The sequence below is a fragment of the Patagioenas fasciata genome, chromosome 8 (genome assembly GCF_037038585.1).
Source record: "Patagioenas fasciata isolate bPatFas1 chromosome 8, bPatFas1.hap1, whole genome shotgun sequence".
Lineage (NCBI taxonomy): Eukaryota > Metazoa > Chordata > Aves > Columbiformes > Columbidae > Patagioenas > Patagioenas fasciata.
The window spans coordinates 25,403,776-25,431,026 of NC_092527.1; the positions used below are offsets into that span (position 1 = coordinate 25,403,776).

Genomic DNA, 27,251 nt, shown 5'->3' on the forward strand with positions numbered 1-27,251 from the left:
CGGCGCGGTGACAGGCAGCCCGGCCGGCCGGGGAGCCGCGGTAAACAGGAGCTGGCCGAGGGAGCCCGGGGGACCCCGGCCCCGCAGGAGCTTCGCAGCCCCCGGCGCCACGGCCCGCCGCCTCCCGGCTCCGGGCATGGGTAGCAGCAACAGCCGCCGCAGCCGGAGAAGGAGCCACCGGCCCGGGCCCTGTGCGGGGCACCAAGGTAGGCTCGGCCGCCGCCCTGGCCGTGGGGAGCCGCCGCCGCTTCCTCCAGGGGGGCTAGCCGGGTCCGCCGCCCCTCCGGGGTGGGGAGGCCGGCGCCGGCGTCACTGCCGCGGGGGTGGCCCGGGGAGGGCTGCCCGCGGTGCCGCTCGGCCGGCGCGGGGTCCGCCTGCCCCGGAGGGCGCTGCCCTGCGGCCGCCGCTGGGCCGGACCCGCGGGCACCACCTCGCCCCTCCGGGTCCGGCGGCGGGACCGCCCGCACGCAGGTGCAGCACCTCCTGCAAGTCGGTCGGTGCCGACGGCGAGCAACAGGCAGCTGTACGCGGGCGGCGTGGCCTGGCCCGCAGCTGCTCCCCGGGGGACCGGCCGCCGTGGCGTGGCGTGGCGTGGTGTGGTGTGCCGGCCAGGGCAGCGCGGCGCGGCCGCGGGGGTCGCCTCCAGCAGCCCGCGGGGTGGGGGCTGCGGCGGAGCCTCCCGTCACTGGCCGGTGCGGAGGCGCCGCTCGGAGGGTTGAGGGCTGTTCCTCTGTCGGAGCCGGGGAAGCGACACCTAATTCATGGGTAAGAGGCTTTTCCACCTCCGTCGTCTTTGTCTGCTCAGCCTTAGCTCGTCTGTGTGCGCTGGCACCGGGAGTATTAGCATTGCTCGGGAGAAACGAGAGCGGATCAGCTGGCTGAGAAAGGCTCTGTGTCTGCACCGAGTCTGCGATTTGGAGGGAGGACCTGAATTTGCGTTCAGTTAGTGATGTGGAACAAAGATATACCAGAGGTAAAACTGCATGCAAGATGTGCTGATCGCAACGTGTTTGTAACGAGTCATGAAGTTTCACGGCAGACTGAGAAATAGTCGGAATTCCTTCATGCTTCCTGGAGATAGCTGGCAAATAGAGTAATGCTCAAGTTGTTCTGAACTGTAACACTTTAACTTTTCTTCTTTTTAGCATGCTGGTAGTGCAAACAAAGCTTGAATTATAACATGCCAATGCAAAATCCATTCGTTTCAAACTGCAGTGTGAGAGAGCGGACAAGCTCAGGCTTTGTAGTTGGCAAAGGACTTGTGTACTTCTGAGCACAGGAAATTTGTGAAATAATCAGGCAGTGTAAACATAGAAGGGACAATTTAGGTAGAGCTTGAGTGGAGTTGGAAAGAGATTTTGGAAGGAAGATGGGGTGGAAGAGGAGAGTTGGTCTGAAGCAGTTGCACTCTTTATGAACTTTTGCTGCTGAATTTTGTTCTAGAGTATTGTCAGATGAGGCTGATGTTAATCCAGTAATAGCCCGAGTCAAAAATTTTCAGAGGAAAAATGTTTTATTTGAAAAATGCTTATTTATCAAACCTAATATGTTTTCTTTGAAACTTATCAGCATTGGTGAATTTCCACTGATGCAGAGTTCCCCTGAGTCTACCTCTGGACCAGGATTGCTGGAAACATCAAGGATATGTCCTGTGCATCCAGTATAATGCCTGCTGAGGGATGTTGGGAGCTGGTCAGCTGCGGCCCAAACAGTTTGGTGCCAGACTGCCTTGAGCAACCCTGTAGCTGCTCAAAGAAAGAGACACATTCCCCAGGATTTGAATCTGCTACAGCTGCTGAAATTGGTGGGACTACTGAAGTCTGAACAACTGCCCCGTTGCTGGGGACTTCATGTAGCTTTGACTACAGCCTGATGTGAACTTAACAAATATTCAGTGAATTGTGAATTTTTTGCTATGGTGTTGGGGATTTTTTTAGTTTGTTTTTTTAACTTGGGCTTTCAGCTCGTCCTAGTCAGCAGTTTTGCTTGTAGAGTTATACTGATTGAAAATAAGTCATTTTCTGTTTTGAGATGTCAGATCAGAAGCTGCAGCCCTTTTCATGCCTCAGTGTATGGACATGAGGCCAGAATTGGTGAAGGTATGCAAATGAGGCAGTTATGATTCCACTGCTAGAAAATCCACCTGTTCCCAGGCTGCTTTTGCCCAGTCTTAAGTGTCATGATGATAGATTAATTCATCACACCAGCAAACAAAACAACAACTGAAACAAACAAACAAAACCTGTTTTTTTAGGTCTGACTTTTTGGACAAGCAACTCTCATATGTTCAAGGGTGAAAGGAGTCAGTCTTCCCAGCTGCCAAGGCTGTCACACATGCTTTGGGCAATCTACCAAAGTCTCTTCTCTGCCCACCTGATTTCCTTATTGCTCTTCTAATACAGCGGTATTAGCGGGGGAGGCAGATCACTGCTGGAGTGTGCCAGCTCCTAGTAGTAATGCTGCTCAAGGAAGGAGTGGTAGGTTCTTTTTACAAGTCCTGAATTGATTCTGGTGCCTAAGAAAAAGAAGTGTCCTGCGGTGTGTCTTTCCTGCCATACACCTCAGAAGCAGTCAGCCCTGATGTGACTGACTGACAGCCAGCTTCAGAAGAACAGAGTGAAGAACAGAGTGAGCATGGCCATTTGCTAGGAAAAATGAAAACAGGAATGAAGCGTCCCCTTCTTTTAGTGATGTATTTTATGTTATTGTTTATTTTGTTTTGCTCTGGTCCTGCCCTTCCTCCCTCCTCCTCAAAACATAAGGAACTCTTGGTCCTGCAGAAGCATCTAACTGGTATTCTATAAGAGGCTGTAACTGAGTTACTGCATCGGCTTTGAAGGAAGGAGTGTGCAGGAACCCTGGACATTGCTGTGCTTGGACTGTGCCTGCATGGGGCAGACAAACAGTGAATGGCAAAGCTGCAGAAGGCTACAAAAAGTGAAGAACTTCAAGTCTGGGAAAAACTTCACTTCTAGGGCAAAAGGAAAATGGTGAATCCTCCTGGGGAACAAGCTATCCAGTTACTGCCTGATCTGGTTCTTTTTCTGGAGTATCTAGTGCTAGCTGCTTCAGGAACTGAGTGAACCATGTAAACCACACATCTAATTCCCTGTATTAATTCGCACAGTGAAACAGCATTCATGCAGGGTTTACTGTGACTTCTGTTTTGCTGACTTGTGCATAGACTGCGAAGATATGATGGAAGCTTGCTTTGGTGCAGCAGAGCTGGCATTAAACTTGCTGGGTGGGCTTTGTTAGTAGTGAAGTTTCACAGCTCTGCATCCTTGAGTCCCTCTTTATTAAAGTTAGGGCCACTTTTACTGAAAACACTAGTCATCCAAAGAACTCATCACTTGCAAAACATATTCTCTTTTGCTGCTTACCACTATATTTTTGTGGGTCTTTTATCAAGGAATCTAACCACATTTATGTAAAGCATTAAAAAGCCACGTAACAGATGATATTGTGTTTATTGATTCTGGCATAGGTAAATAGACAAGAGCTATTGCAAGCACAGTCTTTTTGCAATCAAAGATATGCTTTAAGAGCTGAATTATTCTTAAATGTAACTCATCACCGGACAATTCACAAACAGCAAGAGATATCTCAACCATTAGCAGTTTCCAATGCTTGCAGTTTCTTTCCCCAGGGATCAGGAGAGAAGGCTGACCTTTATTATGTGCCCAGCTGGTTATTGGGTTTGTGTAATTTTAAATCAAAGATGTATGTTAGTTATTGTTTGACTTCTCTATCTTTTAAGAATAGCTGCCTCTTTGGAGTTAATCTTTTTGATACCTGCAGGCAAGTAGGAGGGCTTGGTAGTACGTCTTGAATTTAAACAGAGACTTGGCAGAATGTTGTGGTTATTGAACTCAACTGAAAACAGAATTGGAAATTATGATGCCAGGTATATGTCTAATAGGTGGAAAATACTAAAAGATTCTAGAAACTGTGGCTGAGATTTTCCATAGTTAGATGAAATCAAGTTAACTGGTAGATGAGCACTTTATCCCTGGAGACTCGTTTAAGGATCCCAGTCATAAACCTTGCAGAATATCTGGCCAGAATCTATATAGAATATGAATATTGTATGTTTTAGGGGAGGTAAATCTTATGTATCGGGTGTGCCTTGATATCTGCCCCTTAGAAGTTTCTGTGTGTCCTCCAGAATGCATCAGAAGGACAGAATACAGATCACCAGTCCAATCTGCAGGTGAAGCTGGCCATGAACAACTGCGCCAGAGTTTCTCCTTGGGAAGACAGGCCATGGATTTAGGAATATCATTTAACAGGTGATTGAAAACCACTAAGGGTGAGTTTGTCCTTCAGTTTGGCGGTGGCTTCAGCAAGATCATGTGTTTACACACCATCAAGGACAAGAGGTTTGTTACAAGTAATAGAAATAATCCCAGCTGTTTTTCTCTGAACAGGTAGCTTGACTTCTGTCATGTCCTGGACACAGGGTGAGAAATGTTTCTTTTGAATCAAAGGCTCAGTTGGATAAAACAGAGGGGAAGGAAAGAAGGATAGAAGGATATAGGGTGACAAACCAAAAAAGAGGAAAATAAATTAAAAAGGGTGCAATGTTACACACAAAGTTGCTAATATTTAAGAAAGGATACACATTCTTGGTGCTTCACTTCCTCTCAAATATACTTTATTTTTAAAAAGCCTTTTTGTTCCTTTTTGATTGTGTATACTGAGTCTGCAAGGAAGAGTATCTGTAGGAAAAAAAAAAAACAACACAACAACAAAAAATATAATACTTATTAATAAACAGATAGGCTTCCCTTGGGTCTGATCTGCTGATTCTAATGACCGGAATAATGTGTCATGTAGACTGACTTACTGCTATTAACTCGGTGCCATTGGTGCAGCTTGAGGAGAGGGGACGTGCTTCTGTTCTGTGAACAGAGTGGGGTTTTAAGTTCCGCTTTCTTGTTACACGAGAGTTTGCACAGGGGCAGCAGTGAGGGTCCACGTAGTGCTGTGACTCCTAGTGCTGAGGTTACTGACTTCTAGATGTGGCTTTTGGGTGAACTTTGCCCGTAGAGGACCATTAGAGTAGTACTAGCTGAACAGGAAGCAACAGCCTCCCTATGTACAACCTGCCCTATAGCACCAATTAAATATTGAGGAAGTTTTCAGTCAAATCTTTCTACCGTAAGTGCTGCTCTTGGCAGTGGGGCTGAACCTGGCCTTTACCTTCCTGGGAGAGGGAAGGTCATGTCAGCGATTTTTAGTGGGAGCTCTTCCTCCCCCTGTTACTGCAGGCCCTACAGAAGGGAAGCCTTTGTTTAATTTCATTCCTAGTGATCTCTTAAAGCATCTCTTAGTGGAAGAGTCTCCTTCAGAACCAAGGGGGGCTGTAGTGAGACAAAGAGCCTTCTCTGCCTATTTATATTTGCTTTCACTGTCACTGGCTCTTCATGTCATCCAGGACAGAGGATTAATCTCTCTGATCCCTCTATTTCTAGTTCTAAAAGCACAGTGTGCTATTGCGGGTGATTCACGGCTAGGCCAATCCTTCTTATCATCTGTTGTAACTATGAACACATCAGTCAGAAGAGGAAGGCTAATGAAAAAATGTTGCACATTTCTGTGTGTGTATATATGTCACTTTTTCTGTGTGCATATATATATTTATGGGGAGACCGATGCATTGAAATACAGGGAGTGATGCAATACAGGGCTCTGTCATGCTTTCATAACATGGGCCACATTATAACAAGAAAGTCTTGCAAATACCTCCTCTTGCCCTGAGTGTGGTTTTTGTCCCGTTCTCCCCTGTTTCCCATGGCCTTGTTCAGCAAATCACTCTTAAGGGACTTGCACTTAACAGCATGATGAACTCTGCTAAAATAGATAGAAAGTGAAAGTTGGCAGTGGCTTTTCTATTCTTAATAAGCCTGCTGGAGTCTGACATAGAGCAATGTGAAGAGCACTAGGTAATGGTTTGCTGTGGATGATGACGGAATGTTACACATGGGAACAGTCTGTGTCTCTCTGGAATTAACAGTAGCCTCTGTTTTTTCCTTCCTTTCTGGTAAATGAAGTGAATTTCCCTTGTAGTTCTGCATCCAAAATGTTGTCTGTTTAAATGTGATTATTGTAATCATAGCTTTCAGGGTCATTTTCATCTAGAGCCTGCCTGGCAAATGCGAATTGGAAGTACCAGGGCTAAAAATGATGGTTGTTGTCAGTGTTTTTCTCCAGCTTGATCTGTAACCAGTCATTTACATTGAAATGTCTTCTGTAAAGTGTGTATATACGTGCACGTGTATACATGTGTGCATATAATATATATGAAAAACAAGTAGACTGAAAACTTGCAGAGGAGCTGCTGCTCTTTGACATTGCAAATGCTCTCTAGATGAGAGGGTTTTCTTAAACCAAATAGCATAGATGTGCACTGAACTAAATGCTGTCTTGTTGTAAAGAGGAAAAAATAAATCTGCTTAGCTCTAAAAAGAAGAGGAAGTTCACTTGTAGCTAAAGGTTTGTTGTCAGGGACAGGAAATCTGCGTCCTGTACTTGCTTTTGAGCTCTCTTTTCTGGTTTATACTACTTCATCTATACACATCTGAGTTTTCTGCAACTCAGTTGTCATCTGTATCGTGTTTTTGTAAGGTTCTTGGATATTATTTTAAATGTTTTTTTAGCCTACTTTCCAAGGGGAAGTGGCTTATGCAGTCACACTGCAAGTAACTTCTGAACCTGTTGGCTAAATGCCAGATACTTCCTGGAACCATAGATGTCACAGGAAAACGGGAATGTAGATTGCAATGCCACGACCTAGAGCTGCAGCCTCACCCTGTGCCAAGGCCAGTGGAGACAGCACTTTTTTGGACATGAGATAGTTCACGAGGGTGAGTGCCTTTTACGAATCCTGCAGCCACAGGAGACCCAGCTGTAAGATATCAGACTCTGCTCATCCTTCTGCCCATGGGATGATCTTCTTCCACTGCAAGGCATTCCATGAGCCTAGTGGGAAAGGTTAAGTATTGTTACTAAATTAGAACTGGCACAGTGCAGCAGACTCTTCACCAAATTAATGTTTGATAACATAAGGGGGTGGAGGGAGGAGAGATTCCCTTGTAAAATTATAGGAGTCTTGTCAGGCTAGCTTCATCTTGGGAGTTAACAAAGAAAAGTAGCATGTTTGATTGAAAGGTGGAAGGGGGTTTTAACTTTCCTTTTGGCATAACAAAGCAGAAGCAAATAAAAATGAGACAAAATTTCAGCCTTCTAAATGCATCAGTGTTCTTATGCAGTGTGTTAACACTGTAGCCTTGAAATATCTCATTGCTTTGGGGCATGAAAACACTATATATTGCCTTTTAGCAGTTTTTTTTGCATGAGAAGCATATTTTGCTTCTGTGAGTCTCGTGACAACAGTGTTGAGCTATTTTGTACCCTTCGTCCTAGGGTCAGACTTAACAGGGGAGGATAACTTCTGACTGAGACCGCTAGAGTTAAGTCTTTCAAATGTGAAAATATTCACCACGTTGCTTTCATCACAAAATTGCAAGGCTTGTTGTTCTGGACAAGCTGCTACACGCTTGGGCAGGTCTGTGAAAAAGAGTCCTGCTCTGGTACACCTGCAGAGCTCTGTAGCTCCCAAGGCTTTTTAGAGATTACATTATTTTTATGTGCCTTCCTGGGAGTGCAGGAAAATTGCACTGTGATGTTTTCCAGGCAAATTACTGGGATTTGCAACTCTCATATTTTCCAAATGACAAGAGGTTCAAAATTATTCCTCTTTGACCTTTCCTGATCCATCTGATTATTTTCTTAAATGAAGTGTATGGCTTTGTTTCTAGTGAGGCAGTGTGCAAGGCATAGATTAGAACTGCAGCTTCAAAGCCATGTGTCCAAAGCCTGCCCAAGCCCTGTGCCTCACACCAGGGTTGCCTAAGTGCTCCTTGCTTTTAAACCCTGCTCAGTAAGGCTGGATCTGAGATGCACGTAGTGAAGTGTGGAAGTATCTCCTCTATATACCTGCATGCCAAATGCAGTGGGATAAGTCCGACGTATGCTTTCTAGTCTTTTACTGATTTTCTTCTTCCAGGATTGGAGCCTCTAATGGTCAGCATTTGGTGTTTTGGGGACTTGTATCTGCACCAGGCCTAGGCTTTTATTCATTAGTGGTGTTGATATCAGCTTCTCCAACCACAAGGCAAGGATCCCAGCTCAGCTACTGTTGAACATGTTTGATTGAAGATAAGATTTCTCACTCATTTTCCATCATTTATGATACCCTGGCAAGAAGCAAGCATAGCATTGTGTGGTTCAGTTGCCTCAGAGCAAGAAAGCTGAGTCAGGATCAGTTCCTTGTATAAAAAGGGAATTAGATACATCATTCACTTTATTCTTGGCTGTGATCTTCCATTGTGTCTGTTAGACATTTGTTATGGTTGTTTGCTTTCTCTGTGTACTTGAGCTCCACTTGTCAGCTGGGACACGTGTTCAGTCTGTCTTATCTGCCTTTGGCTGCCTACTGGGAAGTTTTTCAGTCGGCGTGTTCTCACTGTGCAGTACGACAGGCGCTATGCGCAGGCTTGGTAGGGCTGTGATGTCCTGCAGGGATCCTGCTGGTTAGCTGCTTGTCAGCTGCCTTTTTAAGTCCTCCATAGTGGCTGCATTTAGGCTCTCTGATTTGTTAGACCTGTATGGGTTTGGCTTAGTCTGTCTTTACTGGCTGTGCATGGTGCAGGGGTTGTGAGAAGAAGCTGCAGGGGTGGTTCTGCTCCAAGTGGATGATCTGCTCAGGCAAGCTATGTTTGCCAGTTGCATCTTAGTGCTTTGGTACTATCTCACTTTCCACTTGACCCCACAAACCATAAACTCACCCCTTGTCACACGTTTGCATTGCTGCTTCTGTGAATGCAGAGAACCTCAGAGCGCTGATGATCCAAACTCTGACTGTCCTCCTTTGAGCTGTATCTTGTGTGGCTCATAGACAGGTCTTCATGGTTGATGTAATCTAACTAATACATGTGAGAGACATCTGAGCCAGGAACAGGGAGTTTAATAAGATAATGAAACTGTTGGCTTTCAAGTCTGAAAGTAATTTTTGTCAACAGGGGATGGGACTGGAAAGCAGCTTGACTGTATACAGCACATCCCACCACGGCCAGTAACATGGACATACTGCAGCACAGACCTGCTGTTCCAAGATGCTGTTTATCCTCAGTTTCCAGCAACCCCTGTGAGTCAAGGAGAGTTGGCAAGTTTCTGAGTTGAGCCTTTCTTCTGTGTGCCTTTTCTTCTTCCTTTACTGGAATGTGCCAAAAAAAAGAAGAAAATCACTGTCAGGCTAAGTGATGCTTTAACCTGGTGAGCAATGAAAGAGCGCAGTATGCTGTCGCTGGGCCTTCTGTGACCTTTTCTGTATAAGATGCCACTCTGGCATGACTGCTGTCAGAAGGGTGAGTTACTCAAGTTTGTGTCTTCGCTGCTGCTGTGTTGAGGTGACTGTGCCTTTCCAGACCTCTTCATCTCCCCTTGCCATTCTTTCTGGGCTTTGAGTGAGAAACCTGAAGATCTTAAGAAGTCTCTTTTTGACTGAATGATAGCTGCTCCCTCTTTTCTCTCTTCCTTGCAAACATGACTGATAGATTATGGCTTTTGAAGAGATACTGCGTGTTGCGTTGGAAGTTCGTTTGTAACATGTAGTCTTAGGAAAGGCAGTGACTAATTTACAACTGGCTGTGGCTGCAGCTCAATCAGACAATTGCTAAAAATAATCCACCTTCTAGTTCCACAGTTGATCTCTAATTAGGGAAGTATTCAAATTCATAACCTGCAGATAGGACAAGATCAGAGACTGAAGTGATGTCTCTGTTTTGCCGGTCAGGAAAGTCTGGGCAAATCAGTGTTTGGGAAGGGAATTTCAGGGGAAGACCAGGTGCTGTGAGGGTGATGGTACTGATTTTGCACTGGATTTATGCTGAGTCTTTGCCCTAGCTAAATGCTGTAATGTGCAGTTTTTCCAGCAGTGTCACTATTTTCAGGCAGAGAAGATGCCCTCCTTGCTGTGGGCATCATCTTCCTAGAGAATATTTTTTTCTTTAAAAAAAATCACCTCGACCCCAAAAAACCCAACCCATGATCACACAAGCAAACATTTGTGTGTTACGTTGTTGTTTCCTGCTTGAAGCTGTTACATAGCATTGGCTGAACATTGTAAGGCAGCTGCCTGGCTTTGCTGCAGAAACAGCACAACGAGGAGGAGGAAGCCTTTTCAGCTAATATATTTACCATTTCATAAATTGGGGTCTGGGCCTCTTTTTGGTTTCATTTTTGAGTTAAATGATTACTGCCCTCTGTAATGGTACCATGAGAGATCACCTGGCCTTACTGAACCACGAAACTTCTGTTAACTCTGCAGGAAATTTTGGTGATGCACGATGGTACCAAATTACTTCTTAGACAGAGGATGGTAATGGGAGCTTTTGCCGTCACCAGGTAATACCATTCACTGAGTAGCATATGTCCCTGTAAAACAAGAAGAGTAAATTCCTTCAGGACCAAGGCTTTGTGCCTCGTTCAGAGCGAGCAGGGCTAATGGAGAAGGACTGTCTCAGGCAGGAAGACACTTGTGACACAGGCCTGCTCCTAAGCTCAGCGCTGCTTCCTCTGGCAGCCAGAGGCTGACAGGAATGATTGGGTCCTCCAAGGAGAAAGCAGTAATGTCACTTCTGGACTCCTGACACTTTAAAAATGAGGAGATTGTCTTGATTTCCTAATATCTGTTGCATTTGGAATAAGGAGTATTTTTCTTTTTTTCAATAAAAAAAAATTTTGCGTTTGCCATTGAAAAATGGTTAATAAAGAAATAAGTCCTCATCTCTCCATTAGCCTAATACAGCAGACATCCACATTATTTGCATGTAGTAATTTTTTTATCTACTCTTTGGAAGAGCAAATGTCCCTCAATGTTATTGTAATCATACATACTTAGAGAGGGAAACCACATGGTCAGCAGGTATAGATCCTGGAAAATATGAAGGAGAACAGGGTGGGGTAAGGTGGGTTTATTTTGCTGCAGCTCTGCAGCCGGTGCAAAACTCTGATGTGACCTCAACAGGTTAAATGTTCCCCTCTTTCCAACAATATATTTTCTTCAGGACTGATGAGATTTTACCCTAAAAAAAAAAAAAAAAAAAAAAAGTTTTTTTTTTCTTTTCTTGCCTTCAGTTTCATCAGATACCTGATATAAACTGCTGTTGCTTCCGGGTTTTGTCTTCATGAATGTTTCAGATTTTAAAATAGTGCTTGTGTGCATCAAAATTTCATGGGCCTTATTTAGTACAGTTGGCTCATCTCTCTGGCTCCTATCTAAACTAATTTAAAGCAAAAAGCATCTACTGAGGGAGAAGACAGAGAAGCCACCTTTGAATGTGATTGAGTTGAAAAATGTAACATGTTAACTTGTGTCAGTGATGTGGCTGTGATCCTGAATTTTATTTTAGGCTTTCCCTGCTTGGACAACTTTCCCTATCAACTACTTCTACTTGCCCCATGGATATGGAGCAGCAACCCAGAATCCATTCCACCATATTGGCCCAGCTTTCACCAGGTTCCTTCTAAATGGTGTTTTGTCTGACAATCTGTTGCTCTCTAATGTCCAGGACTGCTTCTTGCCTTACTAGACACTTGAATATCACTGAAGCATCTGCTGGAGGCAAAACAAGAAGTCATTTAAGCAGCAGGACAACTGGACGCTGCAAGGCAGCCTCTTCCCCAACAGCAAGAAACAGACCTGTGCAATTCTTGGGGTTTCTCATGAACAGGCACAATTTCTCTATACCTGGATACTTCACTGTCGTAGCAGCCCTCTGCAGCTGGTTGTGGTTGACTGGCAACGAGCAGCTACTGGATGACAGACAGACTGCAGAAATGCTGCCTTGGTTCTGGTACTTGAAAACTGTGATGGATTTGTTTTAATAGGATTGTATACAGATCTTACAAGTGCATAGGAATGGATTGGTGGAGTTTTGTGGTGTTTCTCTAAGCTTCTCGTAAACTCTCTAAACTTGTAATATTTGTAGAAATGAAGGGACCCATATCAGATGGAACAGAAAGGATCAACACTTGATTGCCGAACGGAGAATGAGGACAATGGGTGAGGAAGCTGGTTCATGTAAGAAGGCAGTGTTTTAAAGGAATCCACAGTTGTGTATTCATCTCATGATCGCATCCAGTGGCTATTTTAGGTATGGTGGGGATGAATGGCCCTTTATGGACTGTGGTAAGGAATGCCTTGTCTGTGGGGTTCAGTAACGCCAGTCTCTCCTTTTTGGGTGGCACAGAGCACCCTTGGTGGGGGGAGGACAGGCGGAGCTGACATACACGTGCCAACACACTCACATGAAATAACACCCTGATGAATGGAAATTGTTTGTGCTGATGCTTTGCTGCCATGCACGTTGGTGTAAGTGCTGGCGTGGGGAGCCAGGATGAAGGAAGCCAGGCTGTTTGTCAGCCCTCTGAAATCGGCTGCTTGGCCTTTAAATCACACCAGGGACACTTGTGATAAGAAGAGCACATGAAGCCCTTTTAAGCGCACAACATATCCCACGATAAGGTTGCGTCTGAAAGAGGCTGTCTTGTCCTGGCACTGGAAGGGAATTAATTCTGTGAACAAATCTGGACACTGTCTGTAGGCTTTATACAGCTTTAGTTTTCAGGAATAATACTGTGACACAGAGGTTCTTAAACTCTTCACAGCATAATTTTTGTGTTGATGAGAAATAACACATTTGTCTGGCTACCAGCTGTCTCAAGATCTGGCAATTTTTGGTGAGGATGAAGGTCTGAAACTGAAGGTGTGACTCATGTACTGCTCTGATTGCTTGTCTTACTGTAGCACTTCAGTCTATGTTCTTGCTTGTACCAGGTACTGTACATTGTCATGGTAAGGAACAGGTAAAACCTACCTGTGCAGCTGAAACAGCCTGAGTGGGGGAAGTGGAAGTATTGTCATCTTTCCATTGCACGAAAGTGACTGAAGTGAAGAACTTGAATGATTTGCCTTCCTGAACTACGCCTAGCAAGCACATCGCTATGTTGGTGATACTTGAAATAAAGATGAGCACTTAGGTCTGTGGACACTCTCAGCTGGTGCTTTTGCCTAGAGGAAGGTTCTTGTGTGGCTTGCAGTCCTGATCCTTCCTGTGTTGCCCTCTGGGGTTTCTTGTTTGACATTGACACATGTATGGAGAAGGTATCAGGATGGAAACAGAAAAACATAAGGGATACATGCTATGCCTGAATATACTTCTCAATAAGAAGCTCTCACCAAAAGCTGTTATGCTTTAATAACTCGTAGTATTCCCTTGTATTTAAAATGTGTTTAAAATTTATGACTCTTCAGGGGATAGTAAATGACTTCTGGGAGCTAGTTTTTCATCAGAAATTGAGGTTGCTTGAAAATGTGGGAAATTATGGTTGAAAACATAACTTACTGGTCATGCAGGTTTGTGGGAGAATCAGGTACAGTATGCTTGGTACATTGCCCTTTTTACTCTACACTTGAACTTGCATCGTGCAAGTTCTAAATAATGTGGTTTATAGCTATTTCCTCAGAAAGGGTTTAAAGGTTTGTAGTAATGATACAGAAATCTACATTTTATTAAGGCTTCCAGAGCAAAGATACATTGTAATGTAAACCTGTAAATAAAGAGTTACCTGGCATTTAACTCATAAATAATTCCAAAGAGATACATTCTTATGTGCACCACTTCAGAAATTTCTTGTTCACCTAGAGACAATGAAGGAATTATTTCATACTTTTTCAAAACACTGAATCATTCAGTCAACAGTATTTTCTTACTCTGGCTTAAGAGGAAAGTTTTGCCTGGTAGCAGTTAAACAATAGTGAAAAATGTCCTTAGGCGCCTGTTGTTCATAAATAGCTCTTACAACTGTTAGCCTCTTACATATTGGAAAAGAAGTGATGTAGCACAGAATTTTCCTAAAAATATATCATTGTTATCTGTGTACAATACAGAATGTGAGCAATGTCCTCACTGAACAAGGATGAGATTGTTGTTTCATCACTATCCTGTGTTGTAAATATTTACAGTGTTTGAGAAACACAGACTTTCATTGTCTTTGATGTAAACTTATGCATTTGTTTTAAACAATCTTTATTAAATATGAAGATAATATACAGAGCTTTTTTTTTTTTTTTTGCTGGATTCCAGAACCATTTAGAATTTTGTGAACCCCAAAAGGAGAAAATGGGAAGTGATGTGGACTTGTGTACTAGACTAGAAATTTGCTTACAAATATATGTTGGTGCAGATTTCTCTCACTGGTCTATACATGTATTAGTATGTCCCTCTTTCCATTTGGTTATAACCATCATTAATATTTTCTTTTAAAAACTATGGATCATCATGTGGAGTGCTTTGCCAAATCATAATGATCATGTGGGTGATTTTCTTGATAGATTTGCTATTATCCTAGAGGCCTGGGGTGTTACCTTGTCTTTGACATCACTTGCTGTCTTTCCCTGGCATGTCATAGTTTTGTGGGTTTTGGCTTTTGCCCATGAATAGAGAGTAGGGGAGTGTCTTTTGTATCCAGTGGATGTACCATGGACCCTTCTATGCTGATTATGTGTGACCTACAATTGCAGGGAATCAACGGCAGCGATCTTAGTGGGTCATTCCCAAACCTGTGTTCACAGTAATCTGACCTTTTTAATTTTCTTTTACTTTAAGGATTTCAAATTGTATGCAACAAGACCACCGCTCTAACCGTGTCTGTGGGTTAGTAAGGAAAAGCTGCATTGACCATTGCATCACCATTGTGCACACTGTGATGGAATCCATGCAGGTTACTGCTGTGCAATGCTTTTGGACATGTAATAATGAGTGAAAAACAGCTTTACTCAAAAACCATAGCAACAGATGTGGTACTGTGGCATGTTGTTATCTGACAATGAATAGTACGAAGAAGCAAGTCATCATCCGTATCTTTAAAAAAAAAAATTCTAATGTAAGCAGTGTGGTCAAGCCAGCCTAATTTTTGCTCAGCAAGGTGGCTTCAGGCCAAATTGGAGGCAAGAATGCCTCTTCTGGAGGGGTGCACTAATTCCTCAGGAAGTCAGTCGCTACTTCTTGTGGGAGTTGATGGGACCATGGCTAAGACTGATAACAAGGCAAGTCCCGTGCATGCTGTGCTATTGCATCCTGCTTGCAGCAAAGCTGTAAAGGCTCCCTGCTCGTGGTGTGATTCACGTGCTATACCTGCTCTGTTCGAAAGCACCTCAGGGCAGGAAGACATGTTTAATGTGAAGGGGTGAGGTGAAATTGTGATTATCTAGATGAAAGAATGAGTGGCACCCCCTTATGCAAATGGGTTTGGAAAATCAGTGGAGCAGGTAGAGCAACTTGCTGGCTGACAAAGCAGCAGCCCTGGCTGTTTTCATCTCCCAGGCCCCGCTGTTAGGGCTTCCCAGCATAGAGTATGAAACTTCTGCTTTGCCTCTGTTTCTTTTTGCTTGTTATAGTTAGAGACTGTCCCAGGGATTATTGTTGGTGTTATTATGGGCTATTTCATAAACAAATATACAAGGGGAGTACTTAAAAACTTGTATTACCCAGTAGACACTGAGGTAGTTAAAGAAGTTTTGCCTCTGTAGCAGGAACATCCTGCCCATGTGTGTGGAGAGCACCTGGGGCTTTGTTCTTCCCACAGGACATCAGGAATAACCGCTGATGTTTCCCATGCAGGTAAGTTGCTATTAGTAGCATAAGGGGACAAAAGTAATTTATTTTTTCTCAAGGGACTGTAATGACTATTATTTTGTTATCGGAACAGAAGAAAGTGATATTTGTTTTCTTTTGAATCCTACCAAGCTAGTTAATAATTGCACATGACAGCTGATTTGATTTGAAAGGGACGGATTTTAAGGAATCTGTATTTCAGAGGTGTAGATCTTGCTCAGCGGCCACTGAAAGTAATGGGGGGGGGGTGGTGCTAAGAGCACTGGGACCATTATTTATTGATGCTGTAGTGTAACACCTTTCTTGTCCAGTTGTATTATGTTTGTAAAAACAATCATATTCTTATTTTGAGAGGAATCAGCCAGAGCTGGCAGATACCTCTCTTTTTATTTGCAGTGTGTGTAGTCTGCAGCTATATGTTCCTGTATAATGAGAAGCTTTCAAAGGGAACATGGGAAACACATAGAAGGATCTCTTGTCCCCTTTTTAAGTCTTTCTTTTGGTTTCAACTACACAATAACATGATTTTAAAAAAATCAGAAGAAAAATATTTTTAAGTCTTGAAGCTGATTATTTTTAATATACTAGCAGGTGGAAGAAAGGAGAAACTGAGATAAGTGAGAAGTTACAGCTAAGCTTGTAAACAATGGAAGATATAGGGGCAATGGCATAGCTGTAAACAGCAATAATCAGAATTATACCTGCCTGGTCTAAGTACAAGGGTTCTTTTAACTTCTAACGTTGTACTAGCCTTGAAATGTGAAAGACTGCAGGGAAAAAAGTGTGAGTTTCTCTCCCTTAAACTCCCTTGAATTAGATTTGTTTGTCAAGTTAACAAGTGCATGTGAAGTGCATGAGGCTTGATAACATCTCCTAAATAATGCTGTTAACAAAGTACTGATTAAGCTACAGTAAAACAAAATGAAACACAGATACAGGATCCTCTTTTTGAAAATGCACATCTGTCATTGCTAGAAAAGGATTATGTAAGCTGCATTAGTAGAGGAGGAGTCTGGACAGCTCAAAATAAGTAAAAGCTTCAAACTGGAGCCAACACAAGCTTAATAGGGTTGGAAATATTTGCAAATATGGAAGATGTAGTGGACAGAAAGTAGGTATAAGCTATATCCAGCTGAAATGCCAGGATAGGTAAGCAAAGTTAAGATGCATACAGGATTTTGCTAAGATCACTGGATGAGGACTTCTCTTACTTCTGGAACAACAACAAAAAAAAAAACACAAAGGCAAAACCGAGAGTTGTTTTGTTGTTGTTGTTTTATTTTGTTTTGTTTTATTTATTCAGTTGTTTTTTTAATGAGGCTTTGAGATTTCACATCAAGACCTCCAGCAGAAAATCAATTCCAGAGCTGTGTTGATAGATTATTTCAATTCTCACTAAGAGAAAGTAAGCCAGCTGATGAAGATGTTGCACCATCTAGTAGCACTCAGAGGTTTCTTCAGAGGGTTTCCATTCTTGTTTAGCTTGGTCAGGTTTCATGCTGTACACAGGGGAAATTTCAGAAGACCAGAGTTAATGGCAGCGATCCACAAAGCCTCGCGGCAGCACATTCCAGCCTGCAGCTCATAAGTCCCCTGAAGTCCATGGGCTGTGTCCACTCCATGGCAGGATTTTCACAGCGATGCACAGTGCAGCAGTGTCTGGATTATCTGGACAGCAGTAACCTGTTGCTTTATTTTTAACCTGCCCACCCCCTCAACAGATTATCAGACCATTGACCTATGTGATACAGCTCACTGTCATTAATGGGGGCTAGGTGAGTTGATGAAAAGTGTAAGAAGCCTTAGAGCAGTTAGGAATAACTCAGGTGAAATTCCCTCCAATTCCATGCTGTTAGTGACTGTCCTCTTGCTTATACCACAGGTTCCATGGTTCATCTTTCATGCACATATAATCCAGAATGCCTATTGTACTTTAAACAGGAAAACAACTGTGATATTTGTCTGCTGCATTTTTTTTTTCCCCCTTCTATGAGTAACGTGAAGCACATGTACACACCTGCACACGTCTTCAGGATGCTTTTCTTTTGGTGAGGCCTGTGTACATCTGCAGCCAGTGCTGCTACAGCCCCAGACCTTCTGCTGAAGTTCTTCAGCATATGCTGTGTAACTAGGGAATATGGTGGACTTTCTGAAGTGTAAATGAACTAATAAAAGCTGCAGTTCATACTGCATGTTTTTAGATTCCAGCAGATATCAAACCACAGGCAGGAAACCATGATTTGTGCTTACTTGGCCCAATCTGGCTGGGAATCTTTGGCAGAAAGTGATTTAGCCTTTAGTTTGAGGTGTGTGATGGGCAGAGAAGCTGTGGTAGGTGGCAGGTGAGGGATGACAGATGATCTTCCTCCACCTGCGTTCTTCCCATGGCGCTTCTTATTGTAACAGTCCAGCAATTTACAGACTATTAGGCTCATCTCATGGCTGATTTATGTTCTTGTTTTGTCAGCTGGGAAACTGAGGCCCTCATGGAGTAGGATAGAAGTGGGGTTTCAAGTGGTCTCCCACCCGCTTCTGCTATGGTGAAGTTACCTGTTGTTGTCAGTTGTTTCTGCTCACATGCTTAATGCTGATAACTGCTGGGAACCTAATTTTCTGCATGTGTTGCTGTCAGGAGACATACTGCGCAGGGGAACGCCCCAGCCACCAGGCCTGAGTCACATGCATGTGTTTCCTTCCTCTTTTCTTCTTAACTACTTAACTGCCTTCAGAGACAGTTTGTGTAGTTTCGTCTAGGTCTGACTGTTGTTGCTGGAGCTTTTTGGTTCTAGCAACATAATGAGGACCCAGCTGATGTGGTTCCAGCTGTCTGCTGGCATTTTTAGTTGCTGTTTGCCTGCCCTGTAGAAAGCAAAACTGGACTACCTGCGTGGGTGACATCTTAGCTCCATTGAGGACTCAGCCGTGGGCTCTGAGGCCAGGATTTTGACTTCTTTTATCTTTTGAAATGGCATTGATTTCTGAAGGCTCTCCACAATGGCAGTATTGCTGGAATCTCTTTGCTGGAACCATTGTGGCTCTAGATTGGGGGAACAGTAGAGCTTCAGGCTGTTCTCTGTCCTGGCATTCACATATGCCCCGGCCAGGTCTGCAGGAAACCTCTTGGGCAAGAGCAGTAGTCTGTGGCTTAGTGGCCATCAGCAGCATCAATTAAGAAGTCTCTAAAGGGCCCAACTATGAAAACAGACTTAACTTTATTATTGTTTGCTGAACACCAAAACTCCTGAAAGGTTTTCTTAAGTATTTTACTGCAGTGAATAACATATGAATAGCTATGAGGGCAGGAGGAGAACAGGATCCCTCCTCCTTCACAGGCAGATGACTGCCCTTCCTATGGGACCTGTCTCATGTACGTGCCCCCTCTCTCTGTCCAGCCCTCCCGTAATTGCTTCAGCTTTCCAGACAAAAAGGAGCTGGAAAGTCCCTTCTCTGTGAACAGAACAGTATCTACACTGCTGGGTTATGGGACTTCTCTTGCATGTGTGGTTTATGAACCGAATACCATGCAGGGCAGGAGGAAGCTGAGCCCTTATCTGCCACCTCCTGGGTGAGTGTACTCAGCTGTTTGGCGGAGGGGCCGTAGCAATGAGGACCCCTCACTTTGCGTAAGGGGTGGCCTGAACATCTAACTGGACTCCTGAAGAGAAGGGAGTATCCAGGAGGGGAGCCTTCTTGGCACACCCTTGGTTTGGCGTGCTTGAAACTTGGATCCCCCTTCACAGGTGTGCAGCTCCTCACCCCTGGATTGGGGAGCACGTCATGCTAGTTTAGCTGTGGATAACATCCTGTGGAGTTTGTCATAACTTGCTTTGTGTTGAGTGGCATTGCTTTTCTGGCATCCTTGTCTGTTTGCACTTGGTGCTGCAGATGGTCGGTTGACTCATGTAACTGTATCCTTTAATTAGCACTGTGAAATTAACGTGCTTCAGGTCGATGCAGACAAGCTTTGAGAGTATGTGTTGTTAAGGACCTTCCAGATTGGGGATGCTACAATGTGGCATCTGGGTTAAGTTTAGAGCTTTTTCTAGGCCACTCTTGAACAAAAGCAGGCATTATTAGAGCATCTGCCAGGCTTCTTTACCAGGGGAGGGCTGTTTCACATAATCTTTCAATGTCTAATTGGATTATATCTGCTGGCTGAGCACTTTCAAAGAATTCTGACACGTGCAATCCTCGAAGTACCTGCAGAAAAACTGGTTTTACTTGTTTGTCATAATCAGAGGGTTTTAACCATGTTTTCTAATAATTTCCCTTGGTCTCTGTACAGTAATAACATGTTCTTGCCTGCAAGCCCAGAACTCTTTTTGAAGGGGACACCGAATGGGGTCTGTCTCCTTCCCCTTGGCTCAGCTATCACTGGCAAGAGCACAGATCATATTACCTGGCATATTTTCATTGGAGCTTAATGTTCTCTAGATTTCATTTCCTTATGTTTTCTTGGGAAAATACCTTCCCTTCCTGCTTTGTTTATTACAGTCTGATATTCCTGTCTCAGCCCATGTTTATCTCTCCTCTGGCACTTATGCCTTGGCTCCTTGAGAGGATGCAGTTAAGCAGGTGTGTGGAGGAGCCGGGGAGGTTCTGTGTTTTCTCTTTATACTTTACACTGGGATTCAATAGTGCTGGTAAGTCCCAGGTTTCCCTCTTTCCTCCAATACGGAAATGTCCTTGTTGTTGCTTGTTTATGCTTATAAATGTGTTTGATTTTTACAGTCAGTGATGCCTAGAAGCTATGGAGGCATTGCCTTCAAAGCTTTCATGCATGTTTTATGATACACCATCTTGGCATCTATGGAAGTGATATAAATCCTGACCGTGTGTCAGTAATGCTTCTGAATTTGGCTGAGCAGTCTTATGGGCAGATAGTGTCATCCAACTGGAGTGTGTGACTGGGAAGCAGCAGGCATTGCCTGCATTTTTGTTTTTCGCTCATTACCTGCTCTGTGACCTTTGGTAACTCTTTCCCACTCAGTGCAAAGAGGATAGTGAACTATCATTCCCCATATAAAGTGCCTTGGGGTATGTAAATTTTTTTTCCAATTTAATCAAAAGCAGTCAAGAGAGTGGATCCTGTTTTCATTTTACACAACTGCAGTACTCCTGTGGAGTCCAATGGAAATAGAACCAGATTGGTGTTTTCTGCAGAATCAAAATCCTAGGAATCTTGGCTTATCTTTAAAACTTCCAATTTATTAAGTAAAAAATGTGTGCTTTATAAGTTAAGGATATGCACTAAGTAGTAGGCTATACTACTTCTAAATTACTAAGCAATATAATACGTAGCTCATCTACCTGTTCTTTCTTTCCTGCTGTCAGAGATTCAAAAACAGACAAACAAAAAGTTGATATGTTATGGAAACAGAAGAACAGTGCATCATCCAGTTGCCCTATTTAGTATAGTCCCTGCTATGTTAATTCCCTTCTAATCCTTTCTTTAAATACAATTGATTGTGTCTCATTTGTGGCAGGTTACATTCTAAATAAACACTCCATGATCCTACATGTTTCAAAAAGGTTTTTATTTAATGTAACTTTGCTAATCCAATAAAAGGTATGGCTAATTATGCCTGCCATTCAGATTAGTGTTGCCAATTTTGGCTAATTTATGCCTATTGCTGTCTCTGTGTAATGCTTCCCTGTTGTATTAGTAAAAGAAGGATAAAGTGTGTGTAGTCCAGTGGATTCCCAATTCCTAGCAAGGGATTTTGATTATATTATTCTCTAATAGCCTTAAGAAAGGAACAGCTCATGTGCTGCATCTTCCTATTGCCAGCTGTCATTGTATGAATGACAGGAGCCAAATGCAGGCTACTGATTGTTTTTAACTAAATCTATGGTATTCAGCCTGATCGGGAACAACACCTGAGGCAGTTTGACCCAGTGTGGTGGGGTTGGCAGTTCAGGAATCTACCTGCGTGAGCTTTGCTCTCTGCCCCTCCAGGTAGTACATTGCTGCTGCTCAGCTGCTCTTCATCCTCTTCCCTTTCTACACAGACTCAAGTGTGGTCACTGCCCTCTGGCTCTGCTCTTGAACCACATTAAGAACTGGCTGATAATTTGTGTATTCATTCGTTTGTATAAATTGTGCTTTGACCTGTCTAGTTCCAGCTCTTTAAAACTCCAGTATTGTTTCTCACCCAGCCAAACTCTCTCCTGTTCAGAATCCAGAGAGAAAATAAGAAGTGAGCATTGGTCCAACTCATGGCTTAGCTCTGATTTAGAAATAATTGCATTCCAAGCTACTCTAACATCATCTAATATTTTTATTTTTTAGGTGCAAGGCCTGACAATGGCACTGAATGAGTGCTGCCTTCAAGCCTCCTTCCTGTAAATGATAGGACCAAACAAGGCGGTGTGATGAACATGCCACTGCATCAAATCTCTGTCATTCCAGCTCAGGATGTTACCTCTTCCAGAGTCTCCAGGAGCAAGACCAAAGAAAAAGAGGAACAGGTACTGTCAGATGTACTTGATGTTCACAGGAAGTTACCCAAATATAAAGTGGCAGAAGTTATCAAATCAGACCTGATTCTGTTCCAGAGCCCCAACTCCTTGCATGACGGCTGCTTTTAGTGAAGATGGATGTTAATAGATTATCTCTTCTCATGTTTGCAATTTTAAAGCAACTGGCTGCAAAATTTGAGAAATTGCTGTGGAGTAACCTGCAAAATGCAAGCTATGACTTTCTATTTTGCATAAGAATTCAAGGCAGATAGGGATTTTGGAAGATGGTTTTAGTACTGTTGTCATGGAAGCTGTTACAGGTGTATTTTACCTTTCTAAAAGAAAAATAGTATGGGATATGAATCCCTACATGCAGACATGCATCCTGTTTTCCTTTGATCTTGGCATCACCTAGTAGCCATGTTTTGGTTCATATTGACCGGAATATCACAAGAAAAGAAATATACACCCATATATATATTAAAAAAAAAAATATATATATATATATATACACACACTTATTATGCTGTCTTCTGGGAATGTGGTTTGTATTCTTAACTTGGGAGCATATGCGCGAATAGAATAATTTTGAGGTCTTGTTGTGGTGCTAATGAGAAAGGGAATGCAAGACCATCTGAAGTATCTTATGATTATAGTTGTGATAGAATCTAATTAATACTCTACTTAATAATTTTTAATAGCATACTGTGTCTAGCCTTTATGTGTCAAACTTGTTTACCCCTGGACTGTCTCTCTGTTCAAACCCAAAGACCTTAGTATGCCGCATGCATTAGTGTGCATTGTGTTGCATTGAATTTTATGTTATCTGGCAGTTCCGCAGAAAACTCTGTCATTTTTTTTAGTTTTACTCTAACATAAAATGAGGTCAAAAGGACATTCACATTATGGTACAGCTGCAGGGCTTGTTTTGTGGACTGCTCAGCAGTGGTTAATTCTAAGGAGGTCTAGGGTGATACTGATTACAGACAGAGTGTAGCTTAATTATAAGGGAAGTGCACTGTCCTGTTACAGAAAGGGATTCACTAAGATCAGCTTTGGGTAGGGTAAAATAAGTAGCTTCTCGTGTGTTAGGATCATCTACCTTGACTATCCGTCTCACCTGTCAGCTGTCCAAATTGCACCTGCCAAAGTCAACAGTGAGTCAGTAAACAAGAATTGTCATATTCTTACTTTTTGGAGTCTTCTCCTTATTATCATCTTAAAATGGATTCTGTCCCTTCAGATTATTAAATCAGTAATTAATTAGGCTGGTGCACTGCTGGTTTTGGTTGCTAAGACTTGGCAAGAAGTTGTCTTCATAGATGAGGTGCTTTAAATCCATAAAGCACCTTGTTTCAGGAGTCTGCTGAAGTCTCTCACTTCCTACCTGTCACATGTAGTCACTGTCTGGGCCGCTCTCTATGTAAGAGGGCTCTGCTGTTTCTTCCCTTCAGTCCCCTCCCATTTAAAATTGTATGTGCTTGGAGTGAAACAGCCTCTCTACCCAATGCAGGGCAGTGCTGTGAATTGACTACCATCCCCTGGGGTGATGGGGTTTAGGAGGCCAATCAGATCAGAACAACTTGTGGCAACTCTGACCATGTGATGAGCCTAGAACTGGGAGTCCCAAGTCTCCTGCTAAACCTGTTCTTAATTTCTAACACAGTGACTTCAATGTTAACAAACCTTTCCTGCGTTTCCTTCATGGTAACTATTAATAGGTGAAATGTTGGTTATTGTTTCCCTTGCCAGGCTGCTGTTGTACTTTATGCCTTGGGACATTTGAAGCAGAACAGAATATTTATTCAAATAGATGTGACATTGCAAAGGAAATAATGGTGACTGGGACTTTGCAAGCAATAGGTTAGGCTAACCTGGAAACACTTCCTGTTTCCTAAGTCTTTTCCTTTTTGTCTCCATCAACATATTCATTCATTTCCCAAGTGTTCTATATTCTTCCAAAACCACAGCTGGGACAGCTGGAGTGCTCAGTGAACTGCCTGCCATCCTTGATGCACAGCTGTACTGACACTGCAGCTGCTCCTGTGCACGTGAATCACAGCCTGGCCCTTGTACGCTCTTCCCTGCTCCTGCAAACTGCATCATTTCTGGTGTTAAGCTTTAATGCTGGATCTAAGAATGAGCTGGGGAGCAGTCAAGTTGTTAATGTGCTGACTTCGACCAATCCAGTGAAATTTTCCTATTGCATCCATTAGGACATTCAAGGCTACTTGCTAGTCGGAGTCCCTGTTGACCCTTGGGTACGATCAGGACCCACTGGCCATGAGTGTGAGTTCTGCTCACAGGGGAGAAAGGGTTCAAGAGAAAGAAATAGTAGGTTATTGCTGCCTTATATTTAATCACTTTGAAATGCCCATTTTTCTGTTTGAGTTAGAAATGGTTACCAGATAAAAAGCAACCTGTGGAGCAAGCATGATCTGGTGTTCAGCAAATCTGCTGAGCAGCTGTAGATTATTTTTGTGCTGTAGGTAACATCTGCTGTATAAGACAAAGACAGTAGGTAAAACTGAGAAAGAAGGCATTTGCACTTGAGTTTTGTAACTTCAATACAAAGTCAGCATAACTTCAGTACTTTCATATTTCATTTGTGTAACTTTACATTACACAACAAAGCTCACAGTTATTTCTTCTCATGGATTTCTGCAAACATATATAATAGTTTTGCAGGAGCAAGTGCAACATTTCTTAGTTTAATTCAAGTGTCATGAGTTTCTTGCCTTACCTTTACTATATAATGCAATCAGTCCTTACCTTTTCTATGTAGAAGCAACAGTAAGCACCTCAAACAAATGGATACACTGTGGTCTTAAAATGTTTTGTGCTGTACTTGCTAATCTGAACAAAATCAAACAAACCCCAAACCACAATCAAAATCAATATTGCTGCTTCAAAGATAAATATGTAGGTTTGATTTATAATAACCAGGCAATGTTCTTACACCGAGTACATTCCCAGGTACGTACTTGGTAGATTGAGCAGACTCATGTACGAAGCTCTGGTGAAAGCCAAGGTGATTAAAGGTAGAATGTCAGCTAGCAGGTGAAATTTTATCTTGCTTTTGTTCTTGCTGTTTCAGACTAGGCCTTTAGCTTGTCTGTACCTGCATCCCGCATCATGAGAAGTGTTTTAGAGGAAAGACTCAAGAAGAACGGTGGCAGAAAATGAAGTACCAATGTGCCCTGAGAGCGAACTTTGCCAGTCTGTGAAAAATCAGTGTTTATCCTATTCCCCAGAAAGAAGATGCTTTATATCTTGTTATTTTTTGTGATTATGGATGTGCTTCATTATCCAAATTTGTAGCAGAGGTGCAGAGGAAAAATTCTCAAGCTGAGAAGTTCAAGTCTCTTACTATTTCTTCCCTTTCATGCTTCTGGTCAAGATGTAGTTCTTGTATTTCAGGTTAAGGCTTGACTGGTTTTAGCAATAGTTTTCCTTGCTACAAGAGCAAGTTTTCTGGGCTAATGATTTGTGACTAACAGTGAAGAACAGCAAGAAATCTGTACTACCTTTAGCATTATAATCCACTTACTCAGATTGGGTGATCTGTATTTCCTAGGCATGCCTCATGGCAGACTAACATGTAGATGAAATACCTGTGGAAGTCTGGGGCAGAAACACTACTGAATTTGAAGAGGTGGTAAAAGGCAAAGCTCTTGCCTACCATTTCTGTTTCAAGTCCTCAGTTGTATGTATAAATGCCATAGATTGGTAGATTCTGATTCAGGTTAGTGTAATTTTTGAAATTTAAAATAGTTTAAAATAACTGGGGTTAACAGCAGCCTTTCACAAAACTTTGTCCATTTCCCCAGTAAAAATTGAGAAGGTCATAAAGGGATTATTACTCTTGTGTTAAACTTAGGTGAACTGTTAGCTTTAAGGGCTATTAATAACCATCGTTAGCTTCTTATTTATCCTTCACTTGGAATGGCTTCACACTTGCCTGACTTAAGGGAGGGTCACTCTGTTCTTTGTCAGATGCTTTAGCCCCCCTGTTCCTGTTTGTTGGGTAATGTGCTGTCCTCAGTGTTTCCTAATGTATGCAAAAACCAGCAGCTCTTAGGATTTGGAGTGGAAATGCTGAACTGACACTGTCATGTGGTTGAGGGATTACTCCGGTTTTGTTTTGTGCTGGAGCTTTGCCTGTTTGAGGGCTTTGTGCCTCACTGGCTGAAGCAGACTGATGTGTACTACAAGTTCACAAGTAAACATGACTGCAGTGAGTGAAGTTCCTTGAGCAGTAACTTTTACACACTGCTCTTCTAAAAATGTGTATCTTCACAACAGACCTTATAAGTGAATCAGGAATGGGTGGGATCGGTGTCTGAATGAGAGATCATGAGATCTTGGTTCATGTCATTTTGGGTGCAAGGTAGTATTCCTTCTCAATGGCCTGCACCTGGGAAGCAATATCAGATTGTCATCAAAGATCACATAGCATTTATCACAGAAGCAGATGAATATTCTAATCAAATTTAAACTTTCTAATTCCACTTGATCAACAAGTGTTACTGGCTGCTGTGTGCTCAGCAGAGATGCTATGATCATCTCAAATATCGCCAGGTTCTTCTCAAAGTTGTCATCTTCGAGATACTATAACTACCTAATTTGTCTGGATGAAATTACAGCGAGAGAAGTACACTGTGCTGCATCTTGCTAAATTTCTTCTGCCTTCTCAAAGATCTCTTTCATCTTATAACAGGAAAGGCTCTATGTCCTGTTGACTCAAATAAGCCATGTCTTACTGGAAAAGCAGAGCTTACTTCAAAAGAATAAAAAAAGCTATAGATGCATTTGCAAGAATGTTCAGTTACAGATCAGTAGCACAATAAAAAGGTGTATGCTTTACGTTGTTGAATCTACTGTGACACTTTGAGAGCTTTAATATTGATTTTAAGGTACAGAAGTACTCTGTGAACTTTTCGTTCACCTTTTGGACTTTGCGCTGTGAATATGGGCTCTGATAGGCTGAACTTAATCCAAATACTCAGGCATTTGTAAGGTTCTGTGTGTATGTTTGGTTTTATT

At 42.7% G+C, this 27,251-nt stretch overlaps 2 protein-coding genes across 10 annotated transcripts in view; both read left to right on the forward strand.

Annotated features, from left to right (window-relative positions):
• Nucleotides 1-27,251, forward strand: part of MARCHF8 (membrane associated ring-CH-type finger 8) — a 94,254-nt gene continuing 67,003 nt past the window's right edge. For 5 of the 9 annotated variants that reach the window (XM_071811979.1, XM_071811982.1, XM_065843026.2 and 2 more), the window contains exons 1-2: nt 1-206; nt 22,036-22,214. In XM_071811979.1, coding sequence (XP_071668080.1) covers nt 22,119-22,214 — 96 coding nt within the window. In that variant the 5' untranslated portion in view covers nt 1-206; nt 22,036-22,118. Of the gene's footprint in view, nt 207-805; nt 974-9,086; nt 9,212-22,035; nt 22,215-27,251 lie in introns of those variants that run through there. The other 4 variants (XM_071811981.1, XM_071811980.1, XM_071811985.1 and 1 more) reach the window with 4 other exon arrangements.
• On the forward strand, nt 137-14,179 carry LOC139828528 (uncharacterized). Its single transcript, XM_071811559.1, has 3 exons — nt 137-765; nt 4,169-4,292; nt 11,478-14,179. Exons 1-2 carry the CDS (start codon nt 137-139, stop codon nt 4,215-4,217), a joined length of 678 nt encoding a protein of 225 aa, XP_071667660.1. The 3' UTR covers nt 4,218-4,292; nt 11,478-14,179.